Consider the following 14,014-nt stretch of genomic DNA (forward strand, 5'->3'; position numbering starts at 1 on the left):
AGATATTGCTGACATTTTTACCTCTATACATGACTGCTTTGCTATAATGCAGAGGTCACCAAATGGCAGATCGCGGCGGTATTAATTTTTTACTTATTTATTAAAGAAGTAGAAACGGACCACGATGGTCATAAATTATTTAAAAAAGCGGACCCCTGAAGAATCTAATAGGTGACCCCTGCTATAATGAAAAGTGAATATTTTTGCAGTCGTGTTTTGTGTTCCACTTCATCGTCGAAACTACTAAACCAGTTTTAATAAATGATCCCAATCAACCCAGATTTCAATTAAATTAAAAAAAAATTACATGGTTACATGTAATCTACACACCTATAGATATGAGACGGGGTTGCGCGAACATTATACATAACTATGTCAGTTAGTTGAAAGTATGTATACCATCATCTTATTGATGTGACAGGCCAATGATTGAGTTGAAAGTATGTAAACCAAATAGACTGGTCATATTTTTCATCAAAACGATTTCGACTGGCAAAGCATATTACTTTTTGGCAACCGGGTTTTTTAACCTAATTAGACCCCGCTGAATCCGAATTTGCCGGTTGCTCGATCGAAATCATGACCGGAAGTGAGATATTTGACATTAAAGGTCCCTTTTTTTAGTTTTTCGTAAATAACTCTTAAACGGAGGCGCATAGCAAAAAATGTTCTATCACATAAGTAATCTGCATAAAATTGCCTACAAGAAAGATTCAGTACAATTTTTCGCTAGGATCAATATTCAAAGAGATATTAACGCGGGAAATTTAATTATAATCACTTCTAAGGTCCCTTTTTTTAGTTTTTCGTAAATAACTCATAAACGGTGGCCAATATCAAAAAATGTTGTTAAACGATAAGAATCTACACAAAATTTTGAACAAAACAGATTCAGTACACTTTTCGCAGGGATCAATATTTAAAAAGATAATAAAGAGGGAAAGTTGTAGTATAATGAATTCTAAGTTTCCTTGTTTTTATTTATTCGTTAATAATTTGAAAAGTATGACTCATAGCAAAAAAAATCTTATACCTAAATAATAAACATAAAATTTCCTACAAGAAACATACAGAACACTTTTCGCTAGGATCAATATTTAAAAAGACAAAGCAGCGGGTAAGTTAATTATAAATAATTTTAAAGTCCCTTTTTAGTTATTTGTAAATAACTCGTAAACGGTGTCCCATAACAAAATAGGTTTTTAAAAATAAATTATCTACATAAAATTTCCTCCAAAAAACATCTGGAACACTTTTCTCTAGGATCAATATTTAAAGCGATATTAATGGAAGAAAGTTAATTACAATCAGTTCACAGGTCACTTTTTATTAGTTTTTCGTAAATAACTCGTAAACGGTTGCCCTTTGCAAAATAATATTCTACATAAATATTAAACATAAAATTGTCCACATAAAAGGTTCTGTACACTTTTTCGCTACGATCAATATTTAAAGAGGTATTAAAGGGGGTAAGTTCAATAATCAATAATAATGAATTTCCAAGTCCCTATTTTCAGGTTTTGGTAAATGGCTCGTAAACGGATAAATGGGGGAGGGGAATGGTCATTGTTTGGCTATGAGGGGGGGGGGGGGGGCTTTATCTCCGAAACTACTGAGTTTACCTATAGATGACAGGAAGACCTATTAGAAATATGCAAGCGCGAGTCGCACATTACTTAGTTTTTGAACGGGTTTTTTAATGCCAAAAGTCACTCGCGTTTCACATATAAAAAATACGTTGTTGAAATTTGGGTAATGTACGGAACCCTTGCAACGCGAGTCCGACTCGCGCTTGGCCGGTTTTTTCCTTTTGAGGTACGGAACCCTAAAAACTAAAAAGAAGTGACATGTGTATTGATCGTAATGAACTTTCTTTCTTTAATATCGTTTCAAATAATTATCCCAGAGAAAAGTGTTCATTATGTTTTCGTAGAAAATTTTATGCCGATTTTTTATTTACAAGAACATTAAGGACTAATTTTGCTATGAGCCTTACTTTACGAGTCATTTACGAAAACCTAAAAATATGGACCTGGAAATTGATTATAATTAACTTACACCCTTTAATACCTCTTTAAATATTGAACGTAGCAAAAAAGTGTACAGAACCTTTTTTGTGGACAATTTTATGTTTAATATTTATGTAGAATATTATTTTTGCAAAGTGCCACCGTTTACGAGTTATTTACGAAAAACTAATAAAAAGTGACCTGTGAACTGATTGTAATTAACTTTCTTCCATTAATATCGCTTTAAATATTGATCCTAGAGAAAAGTGTTCCAGATGTTTTTTGGAGGAAATTTTATGTAGATAATTTATTTTTAAAAAACTATTTTGTTATGGGACACCGTTTACGAGTTATTTACAAATAACTAAAAAGGGACTTTAAAATTATTTATAATTAACTTACCCGCTGCTTTGTCTTTTTAAATATTGATCCTAGAGAAAAGTGTTCTGTATGTTTCTTGTAGGAAATTTTATGTTTATTATTTAAGTATAAGAATTTTTTTGCTATGAGTCATACTTTTCAAATTATTAACGAATAAATAAAAACAAGGAAACTTAGAATTCATTATACTACAACTTTCCCTCTTTATTATCTTTTTAAATATTGATCCCTGCGAAAAGTGTACTGAATCTGTTTTGTTCAAAATTTTGTGTAGATTATTATCGTTTAACAACATTTTTTGATATTGGCCACCGTTTATGAGATATTTCCAAAAAACTAAAAAAAGGGACCTTAGAAGTGATTATAATTAAATTTCCCGCGTTAATATCTCTTTGAATATTGATCCTAGCGAAAAATTGTACTGAATCTTTCTTGTAGGCAATTTTATGCAGATTACTTATGTAATAGAACATTTTTTGCTATGCGCCTCCGTTTAAGAATTATTTACGAAAAACTAAAAAAAGGGACCTTTAATGTCAAATATCTCACTTCCGGTCATGATTTCGATCGAGCAACCGGCAAATTCGGATTCAGCGGGGTCTAATTAGGTTAAAAAACCCGGTTGCCAAAAAGTAATATGATTTGCCAGTCGAATCAAGAAGGAGAGCGATTTTGAATTTTTATGTCTAGTCTAAAAAGACAAATACACTGTTTATAAATTTTATTTACTCAAGTTACGTAATTCTGCGATTCCTAATCTTTCAATAAATAAATCAAAATATTTTGTATGAAAACATAGATAAGCCAGGTATTTTATCAGTGCATAATTCAGCTGGTATGCGGTCGTTATCTAGTGTTTGTTTATTTTATAAAACACATGTGATCTTGACACCTTTTCACCAACGGGAATCTATTCGTCAGGGACAAAGTCACATGCCGATCATATTAAACACCATTTCGAAGTAAAATATTAAATAAAAACTTTTTTATAAATATCTTCACGCTTAAACCGCTGAACGCACTTAGTTTACAACTTGGTATAGAGATAATTTGAGACTCGGGAAAGGAGATAGCATAGCTGTTCCGGGGTTAAAAGTTAGAATGGGGAATGAATAAAAAACCAAACGTGATTTATTTAGAACCTAAACCTACAGTTATTAACTTCTGATGTCGCCGAAGCTGAACCGAATATTCATTCACATTTAATTTTATTCATAATCATAATTCCCCAAAGCACCGTGCCATATAAAGACCACAAGTTATCATATGCAGAATCTCCGATAGTTACAAGTTCTATTGATTACATTTCCTTGTTCGGCGACTATTCATGTTCGCGTAGGTCATGTTTACGCTGTTAGGTCACTTATTAATTCTTATCAGCGGTAAGTGATAGCGGTTTATCACTGACAAGTAAATATGCTGATAGTTTATCTGATCATGTTTGACCCCTAGTCGTTTTTGGCGCTTGCTTTTGAGGCAACATGCTTAGACGTCGCACACGATTTTATTTATTAATGATATTATATTTTGCGAAAAAGGGCAAGTAAAAGAAGACAGCTCAGAAGCGCTGACTGGACATTGCGAGGGATAGCATGCGATTTAGCTAACTAGATACACATTTCTCAATCTTGATCAATCTTCCTCCTTGCGTTGTCCCGGCATTTTGCCACGGCTCACGGGAGCCTGATGGGGTCCCATTGGCAACTAATCCCAAAAATTGGCGCAGGCACTAGTTTTTACGAAAGCGACCGCCATCCGACCTTCCAACCCAGAGGGTAAAGTTCTTATATTGGGATTAGTCCGGTTTCCTCACGATGTTTTCCTTCACCGAAAAGCGACGGTAAATATGAAATGATATTTCGTACATAACTTCCGAAAAACTCATTGGGTTTGAAACCGCGAGCTCCGGATTGCAAGTCGCACACTCTTACCGCTAGGCTACTACCGCTTCTTTTCTCAATCTATCAATTGCAATATACCTATTACATGATGTAATATGCGTCTAGATATTGTACAAGGATATAAATAGCCATTACATTATAGTTTTGGTATTATATTTCACATATCATTACTGCAGTTGACATACTAATCCACCGTACAAGGTCATTTACTACAGTCCGGCATTGCATTTTATGACGTACAACACAACGTTTAAGCATTTGATTGTGTGGATCATGGAACGCTCATTTTGAAATTAGAACACTATGGTCTGTCAGTAAATGCCCTAAACTTTATGTCTTCTTACCTTAGCAACAGAACACAAACAGTTGTTGTAAACAAAACCCGGTCTAGCGGTACTGTAGTCCAATTAGGAGTGCCACAAGGTTCTATTTTGGGTCCATTCCTGTTTTTGGTTTATATAAATGATTTGCCATGTGTAGTAGAAAATCTTTGTGAAATTGTTCTTTTTGCTGATGACACATCATTACTTTTTAAGGTTGATCGTAAATCTACCGATTACAGTGTAATTAACAGCACACTCGTTAATGTACTAAACTGGTTTACTATGAACAATTTGCTTCTTAATGCTAAGAAAACTAAATGCATTCGATTTTCTTTGCCGAATGTTAAACCAGTCGATACTAAGATACTTTTGAATAATGAATGCTTAGAGATGGTAGATAAAGCACTGTTTCTTGGTTTAACATTGGACAAAAATCTACAATGGAGTCCTCATATAAGAACACTAGCAAACAAATTAAGTTCGGCCGCTTACGCTGTGAGGAGAATTAGACAATTGACTAATGTTGAGACAGCTCGCCTTGTTTATTATAGTTATTTTCATAGTGTAATGTCATATGGTATTCTGGTTTGGGGCAAAGCAGCTGACATACAGACTATATTTGTCTTACAAAAGAGAGCCATTCGTTCTATATATAATTTAAGGGTGCGTGAATCATTAAGAGAACTTTTTAAAGAAATTAATATTTTAACTGTAGCTTCCCAATACATATATGATAGTATTATTTATGTTGTTAAGAATCTAGACTCCTTCACTAAGAATTCTGATGTCCATAACTATAATACTAGAAATAAAAATAAGCTTGCTATCAGAAAGTTTCGTGTTCGTAAAGTACAGAAGTCATTCGTTGGGCAATGCATTCATTTTTATAACAAGTTACCTGAGGATGCTTTAAGATTACCCTTTCCAGCTCTTAAGAATTACTTAAAAAAGTCATTGATGTTGAAGGCTTATTACAGAGTCGAGGACTACTTGACAGACAAACATGCATGGTCCAAACCAGAAACTGTAATAACGACAAGTAGCAATTAAAAACATTGTATTATGTGTAGAGTTAAAGGTGACTCAGCTCAGGTAAGAAAGCACATCAAATTGTATGAAAGCATCTCATAACAATCAGTTAGATTCATATAATATGTATTCTCATTTCTTTTATTGATTTTATTTTCTTTTCCTTTTGTAAGATTTGATTTGTTTTCTGAAAGAGCTACGTATTTGTGATTTCATGTGCATATATGTTTATTTTTTATATCAAATTCTATAAAGTTATGTACTCACTGAGTATAATTGCATGAATTCTATAGTAATTTAAATTGTATTAATTACTCGTAATGCATGTTAATTATAAGATGTAATAATGTTTTGAAAAGATGTGTCCCGCCGAGTTTGTTGCCGGTCCCATATTGGGATACCCTCCTCCAATTGAGGGGGGATTTAAATCTTCTCGGGGCAGAGGTGTACGGTTGGAGCCGGTAAAGGTTTATTTGACGTTCATAAGCGCATTGTAATATGCCTACTTGAATAAACTATTTTTTATCTTTTTATCTTTATCAACATCTATATTACCATCCTGTAGGTAACCCAAAACCAAGCAAAATTAACATTTACGTCAAAGGCATAAGAGTGTTTAGGTGTTTTTGGAACGGCAAAATAAATCAGCAAACAATTGCATCTAAGTCACACATTCTTAAAACATTAGTCACAGTAAGGATGTATCATGAAAATAAGATTACTCATTTTACATGAAAATGGTAGAGAAATTCCAATGAGGTGACCTTCAAGTGAATAGGATTTCTTGATAATACTTCAGTTTACTTAATATGTTACTGTTTGATGACTCATTGTTATGAAATGTTCATAAAATACGTATAACATGGTACCTACTACGCTAAATTAATGGCTTATTTTATAGCTACGGTATTACGATATTTATGATGTCATTATTTAGGTATATGAGCCTAATAGTGTCTCACTGCTGGGCAAAGGCCTCGCACCGTCTCCCGCCAGTTCCTGTCAAAGGTGTCAATGTCATCTAGCCAACGCTGTCGAGGTTTGCCGCAACCCTGGGTTCTATTTTGTGGGACCCGACTAGCCCACAAGTCATCCGGTATACGACAAACGTGTCCCACCCAGTTCTACTAAACTTCAGCTAGACGGTTGTTTCAGCCACTTTAGTAGCGTACTAGTACAGTCGCCATCAGATATATCGGAGCAGCCAAGGTGTTCACAATATCTGAACACACACTCTAACGCCCTAACAATAGAGGCGTGTTCAGATATTTGTGAGCGCCTTAGCCGCCCCGATATATCTGATGGCGACTGTACATACGGCCCGATTCGAACTTCAAGAATCGGGCTGATAGTGATTTTGATGCGATCGGTCATCTTCGCTTCGAGAATACTACGCTAGTACGCTCCATGGCGCGCTAACCAACTTTAAGGGTAGATGATGTCACATAATCTTTTTCTTACGATGTGGGAATATATATACTTAATCTACTCTTACCAGAGGAGGTATTTAGAAGGCTTATTTGTATGTGGACTTCACACCTCCCAGTTTTTTCCACTAGGGGAGAATTATACCCACTAAAACCACACCACACCAGTGCTCTCTCATTGTTTTATGAGCGCGTTATACATACCTATATTCCCAATTGCATTGCAATAAGATGTGTTCAGGCTAAGACAGGACAAGACATTGTAGGTCTTTTATTACAGGACATTGTAGGCTCTACTGAGGCATAATGGAGGTTTATCTGGTTTTGCTGATATTTGAGGCGACTTAAAGTGTCTCCGGTCTGCTAACCTAAACAAATTGTTTTTTTTGCTCACCTTTTATAGAAAGTAAGCCTTTAATAAAACTACTGCACCAATGGGTACTACTTAACAGTAACATGTTCAAGATAAAGCTATTATCCCTCACATACTTAGGTTTAAAGCCCTCTCAGTGCTCTAACGCGGGCGACTTCGAGGAGCTTTGTAATTGTATCGAAAACCGAACTTGGTTTTAAATAAATGCCTTCATCTATTTATAAGTAGGTAAGTACCTGCGTAGGTAAATTAGGTAGGTTACTTGTAGGTAATTAACTTGTAAGTAAATAGGTACAAGTTAATTCGCGTTAAAGTTTACTTTCTACAAAAGGAACGTCCTTAAGTCCTTTTTTAAACCGTAGTTACTTGACAGTAGGTAACTGGTATTTTACATACTCTGAACTGAAGGCATTCGAGTTACAAAATACTTAGTAGGAGAGTTCAGATAATCCATTTCTATCTAAAGCCGACCACTGACTAACAGGCCGCCGGACGATATCGGCCTGTCAGTTAGAACAAAAATTTGACAGTTCCGAACAACTGACGGGCCGATATCGTCCGGCGGACTGTTAGTCAGTGGTCGGCTTAAGCTTTTCTGAATATGAACATAAATCCAGTACGAAAAAAGTATTTTAATCTCCATTTTCTTTCGGAATTGATCAAGGACCGATTTAAATAGAGAGAAGATTAAATTTCAACAATAGCCTAGTGAATAAAAATTAGGCAGGTACATCGAGAACCTAGAGTAGACTTTTCAACCCTAGCTTTCAAACAAGTTCTAATCCTACATTATAATCCCTAGCAGGATTATAGTCGTAAAATAGCAGAGACATTGCTAACATACCGACCGTGGGAAAGAATGCAGGCTCTTTAATTTGCCGACAAGGTATTCAACCTTGCAAATATAATAAACATATGGATTACGTAGGTATGCAGTTATTAAGTAAATGTCATCTTTATTTTCTTTGGACAAGTTTTAATGACCGACTATGGGGAGCAGCCTAGTATGTATGTAGGTAGGTAGACTAGGTATGCATGTTTGTGTCGTGTATATTCGCAATAACTAAAATGATTTTGATAAAATGATTATTTATTATGGGGGGTCAAAAGTTGTGGATATTTTGTGCAATTTTACAAAACAATAAAATTTTTAGTCGACCTCCAAAAAGAAGGATACTTAATTAAGTACTCAAAAAATTCCAAGTCGGGTAATAGTTTTTAGGGTTCCGTACCCAAAGGGTAAAACGGGACACTATTACTAAGACGTCCGTCCGTCCGTCCGTCTGTCACCAGGCTGTATCTCACGAACCGTGATAGCTAGACAGTTGAAATTTTCACAGATGATGTATTTCTGTTGCCGCTATAACAACAAATACTAAAAACAGAATAAAATAAAGATTTAAATGGGGCTCCCATACAACAAACGTGATTTTTGACCAAAGTTAAGCAACGTCGGGAGTGGTCAGTACTTGGATGGGTGACCGTTTTTTTTGCTTTTTTTTTTGTTTCGTTTTTGCATTATGGTACGGAACCCTTCGTGCGCGAGTCCGACTCGCACTTGCCCGGTTTTTCGAACTTTCTACGTAAAATACCTAAATATTTGTAGTTTACGTGGCTTTTGTTTACCGATGTTCCAATATACCGGGTGTGGCCTGTAATATGAGCAAAAAATTAAACTGTAGGCTGTACTCCTAATACTGACCAACATTTGTTCAGCGACTCTTAAAAATAACTTGTGGTTTGATTTTTAATACACTTTAAAGTTTATTCTAAGACGCAATGTATTGCGAATTTTGTTATGTTTAAGACGTGACAAGCAACGTCAATCACAATGATATGGCGTGGCGATGGCGTCCATTGAAGATAATATTTATTTTGTATGAAAAATAGAGAGTCAAAATCCTTCATAATTTTTAAAAGTTGTAGAACAAAAGTGTCACCGTTTGAGGAGTACAATCTATGTTTTAATTATTTGCTCATGTTACAGGCCACACCCGGTATGTATGTGACTGTGTAGGTATTATTTTGCCCCGTTACGTTACACAGATAATCAAAATGTATGGTGTCTAAAAAGGTAGAATATAACTCTTTTCATTGATTTCTTCGTCTATAATGGTCAATTAACAAATGTATAACCCACAACTCTACAACTATCTTGAAAAGTTAATACCAGTAATAACTAGTTTGGAATTCACACAAGCTTCACAGCTATTCTCAGAACTACAACGGAACTATTCTAACAGTAATAGTTGTAGTAGTATCTAAACATTATAAACAATGCAATCTGATCGTTTCCGTCGGGTTTGTTTGGCTTAGATCGCTCACCGTCGGTAGTCTTATTACTAATAGTTATTAGAATAATTTTATTAGTTATTAGAATAGTTATTAGAAATTTAACAGCAACCGACGAGCGGTCTGGCCTAGTGGGTAGTGACCCTGCCTATGAAGCCGATGGTCCCGGGTTCGAATCCTGGTAAGGGCATTTATTTGTATTATGATACAGATATTTGTTCCTGAGTCACGGTTGTTTTCTATGTATTTAAGTATGTATTTATATATTATTATATATCGTTGTCTGAGTACCCACAACACAAGCCTTCTTGAGCTTACCGTGGGGCTTAGTCAATTTGTGTAAAATGTCCTATAATGTTTAATTATTTATTTTATTTTATTTATGTTAGCTACACTCAGCTTCATGAAATAAACTAACGTAAACCTTTGTTCAAACAAAAACGTCACTTTTGACACTGACACATCTAATCCATATTGTTTCCTGATCTATTAATTGACGTATCTTAAAGTTCGAATCGGCCAGTATACTTTACGTAAATGTTTACGTCATGTTTCATGTAATTTAAGCATGTTCAATTAAAATGAGAGCGTAGTCACCGAAGTTAACCTCGATTGTATGGAAGTGGCTTTTTTGCACCGGATTCGTATGACTCTGGTTCGCTGGTCATCAATAACAAAACAAGCTAAATTTTCGCACTAGATCATAAAACGTACCTAAATACACGAAGGAAGCCAGACTTTTTAATGCTTCCTTTATTACGTCATCAAAATAGTTCCTAAACTGGGTGCGTAGCCAACGTGCAATCGTTAACGCTCCGTAGCGAACGAAACGCAACCGTCACTGCCGAGTGAGGAAGAGTGATACTGCCGTATTCGAACTTCAAGATATTCACAAGAGACGACACGTACTAGATCCATTCTAGATACGTTATAGTTTAGATATCAACTAGTTCTCTTTTGCAGCGCAATTCGGGCAACCAATGACGACCTTTGTAACAAGGCTACTTCAAAACCAGCACCCGAAGTGCAACTTTAAAACGCATAAAACATATACGGGTGACTGTTCTGAGTTTATCACCTGTAACATTGTGTTATTGTTGTTTTACTGCTGTGAAATAAACTATGTGTCATGAAAATGTGTAATAATTTGTTTAACAAAGTGTAGTCACTGTGTTTTTGCTGGCGATGCTAGATCTATTATTTGTAGTCTATTTGCACATATATAAATTTTCGTCTATTATTTTTGGGTTGTGCTTAAAAATGTGGCAAGGGGAATTTTGGTTTGACTTTAAACAGTGCTAGGGAAAACGAAAGTGGCTTTATAAGTCGGTATGGAAAAACGATATCAATCATATCATACATAATATACCACCGTTATGTTATTTTAAAATAAATAATCGTGATTTCGTATAATATGACCTGAAGCAATACGTATTTAATGTAATTTTAAACTTTTGTTAGTGTCTCCCGTGGAGCGCCCCAGAATCACCCTAGTATGGAGCTCTTATACTAGTTACCAGCACACGTGTGACAGTAGGGCGCTCCACGGGTTAAAAAATGTAACTACTATACCAAAGGAGCATTCCATGAAATTGTCTACCATTTGTCCCGTACAAACGCGATTTTTTGAAGATTTGCAAGTACAGGAGTTTCCTTTTCTATGACAAATGGTCAAAATTATGCACAGAAAAATAATTGGCTACTTTAAATGCCGAAAAAAAAGTCGCAACACAGGAAATAAAATGCGTTTGTACGGGACAGCCCGAGGAATGCTCCCAAAGTAACTTGAAACAATGTTCAGTGTCCACACCCGCGCACTAACTCTCAACTAGTTAGATTATATCAAAGCGTTAATTTGCTTATTTTCTGAATTCTAATCTCCTACTCATAAAACTTGGTATTTCTAGGTCCTTGATATTTTTAAAACCTAGTAATGAAGCGTACGGTACGCATGACGTCACAGATTATTAAAATAGAATTTACGGCAGCCATTAAAATTAAAAAGTTTGTGCTAAATTTATGCGAAATTTAAGCTGGACAAGTTTAGGTTCTAATTTGCTTTTTCGGTTTTTTAAATTGACGATTGATTGATGTGCAGCTTTGTACCTTTAACCGGTTAAACCTGGAGTTACCATGGTTACCAGTACAAATTGACACTGGGTTAGCGGTTTCACCGGTTAACCCCGGGTTAGTTTGATGGCGCAAGTGGCGCTAAGCCCGCTAAGGGCCACTTGCGCGTTCCAGGGTTGACCAACGAACTGGCAGTTAACCGGTTATACAGGGTTAAACTATACTATACCTATAAACGGTTAACTCCGAGTTAGTTAGCTAACCCTTAAGGATCACCCATATAGATAAGTTGTAAATTGTGGCACTTGTCAACCCTTTGAACGCCGAGAACCCATAAAAACAAATGACTGAACGATTTTACTTATTTCCCATCTCTTTCCAGCCAACATACGTGTACGTCCGAGAAGACTCGAACGTTAACGACGTTGACGACGTCGACGTCGACGTCGAGCAACGTCAAACGACGCAGCTTCGCGACGAACTTCGCTCCGCCAGGGAAGATGCTCTACTGCTGTACACGGAGTATTCGGCGAAGGTTGGGAAGGATATGAAGACTTTTATAAAGGAGATGGTGGATTTGAAGGAAGAGGCGACGAAAGGAGTGGAAGAGACGCTGAGGAACGCTGTAAGTGTTTTTGAGTGTTTATTTTTTTCGTAAATATTGGCACTTGATATGAAAGACTATATTAGTTACATTATTACATTTCCAAAAGGAAAGTTTCCTTAATTTCCTTTGAAAATTGCCTAAAATTTCCAATAACTTTTTTAACTTTTAGAAACCATCCGTAACTTGCAAAATCATTGTCTAGTTCCCTGAGGGCTCCTATTTCTGGACAGTTATGCCCTTCGGGCACCTAAAGCAAGCTAACCTAACGAACCTATCCTACCTATCTTTTGGTTTAATGTGACTACCATCAAAACAGAACTTTACGATCGGCCTGATTATACGATCGGCCGCCGACAAATATATTACCTACGCTCACAAAGCAATTAACAAGGGAAAGCACCTACACTATGTCGCTGGTTCCTTTCTATTTTCATTATCTCCTGTTAGTATTTATTAACATACATTTTATTCACATGTCACTGCATGGGTTAAACGTATTTAGAATACTTTAAGAGGATAGTAGACGACCACTTCCCCATACAAATATAAAAATATTTAATTTCAAGGCAGACCAAAAAGGAGATGGCGGGACGACTTGGACGTATTTTGTCCGGACTGGCGGGAAATTTCAAAAGACAGGGTTGAGTGGAGGAAGCGAGGGGAGGCCTTTGCCCAGCAGTGGGATTAACCAGGCTAACAAAAAAAAAATCATTTCATACAAACATAGACCCCATTTTCCTCCCTGGATTATGGAAAATATTTTTAAGGGGCACACCACACAACACAGGGGTAATTCCGATGACAATGCAAGAATATTTATGTAAAATTGGAGCTGATCTTATTTTTTTTTTATCTTATGATGCAGTCGGAAGATCCAAAAATGAGCTCCTCGGTGGAAAAACACAAAAACATCGAGTTTAGGCTCATTTGAAAGATCACGAGAAGTACGTGCTTTATAAAACATGAAAATGAAAAGTACAGTCGGAAATACATGTGTGTCACAAAAATACACTAACTATTGTTTCGTTTCAAGTAAAGTAAAATTTATTTTTGAAAGCAGGCAAGTACATACTTGTATATCAGTTTTGTGGATCACACTAGGCAATTGCTATTTGCTATTTGACATTGCATATACCTACCTACCAGTCTAAGCTATAACCAAAACAAAACATAGCTTACCTACCGCAGCGCGGCCTATAGAGATATATCTTCTGCATTCTATTGCAACTGAGATAAAGCGAAATGCATACCAAAGCCGATATAGCGTTCATGTGGATAATCTGCAAATAGGTCATCAGTACAAGCTCTTAACGTGGGCTATGTTCTATAGCACTTGCTTTAGGCATGTGTGCACATTTCTTCAAATTACAATTTATATATGTATACATATAGCTATAATATTAGTTTATGTTTGCTACACAGTAATTAGAGAACTTACAGTATTTGTATAATTCTTAAGGTACCTACCGTTGGGATTCAAACCACATCAGCCTTACTGCTGCAGTATTGCAAAAGGACATTGCTGCAGACTGCATTAGACTCTTATCCTACCAAGCATTCGATGTATTAACCCATATATGACCAGATCTAATCTAGATTTTT

The 14,014-nt window shown here is 35.9% G+C and overlaps 2 protein-coding genes across 2 annotated transcripts in view; one reads left to right on the forward strand and one right to left on the reverse strand.

Moving 5' to 3' along the window:
• LOC134674253 (scavenger receptor class B member 1-like) overlaps positions 1-14,014 on the reverse strand; it is a 254,420-nt gene that overhangs the window by 51,925 nt on the left and 188,481 nt on the right. The window lies entirely within an intron of this gene.
• Positions 1-14,014, forward strand: part of LOC134674144 (uncharacterized) — a 34,791-nt gene that overhangs the window by 1,329 nt on the left and 19,448 nt on the right. Inside the window, exon 2 of the mRNA XM_063532202.1 lies at positions 12,188-12,430. Within this exon, the coding sequence (XP_063388272.1) occupies positions 12,188-12,430 (243 nt within the window). The remainder of the gene's footprint in view (positions 1-12,187; positions 12,431-14,014) is intronic.

This window comes from Cydia fagiglandana, chromosome 2 (genome assembly GCF_963556715.1).
Source record: "Cydia fagiglandana chromosome 2, ilCydFagi1.1, whole genome shotgun sequence".
In the NCBI taxonomy this organism is placed as follows: Eukaryota; Metazoa; Arthropoda; class Insecta; order Lepidoptera; family Tortricidae; genus Cydia; species Cydia fagiglandana.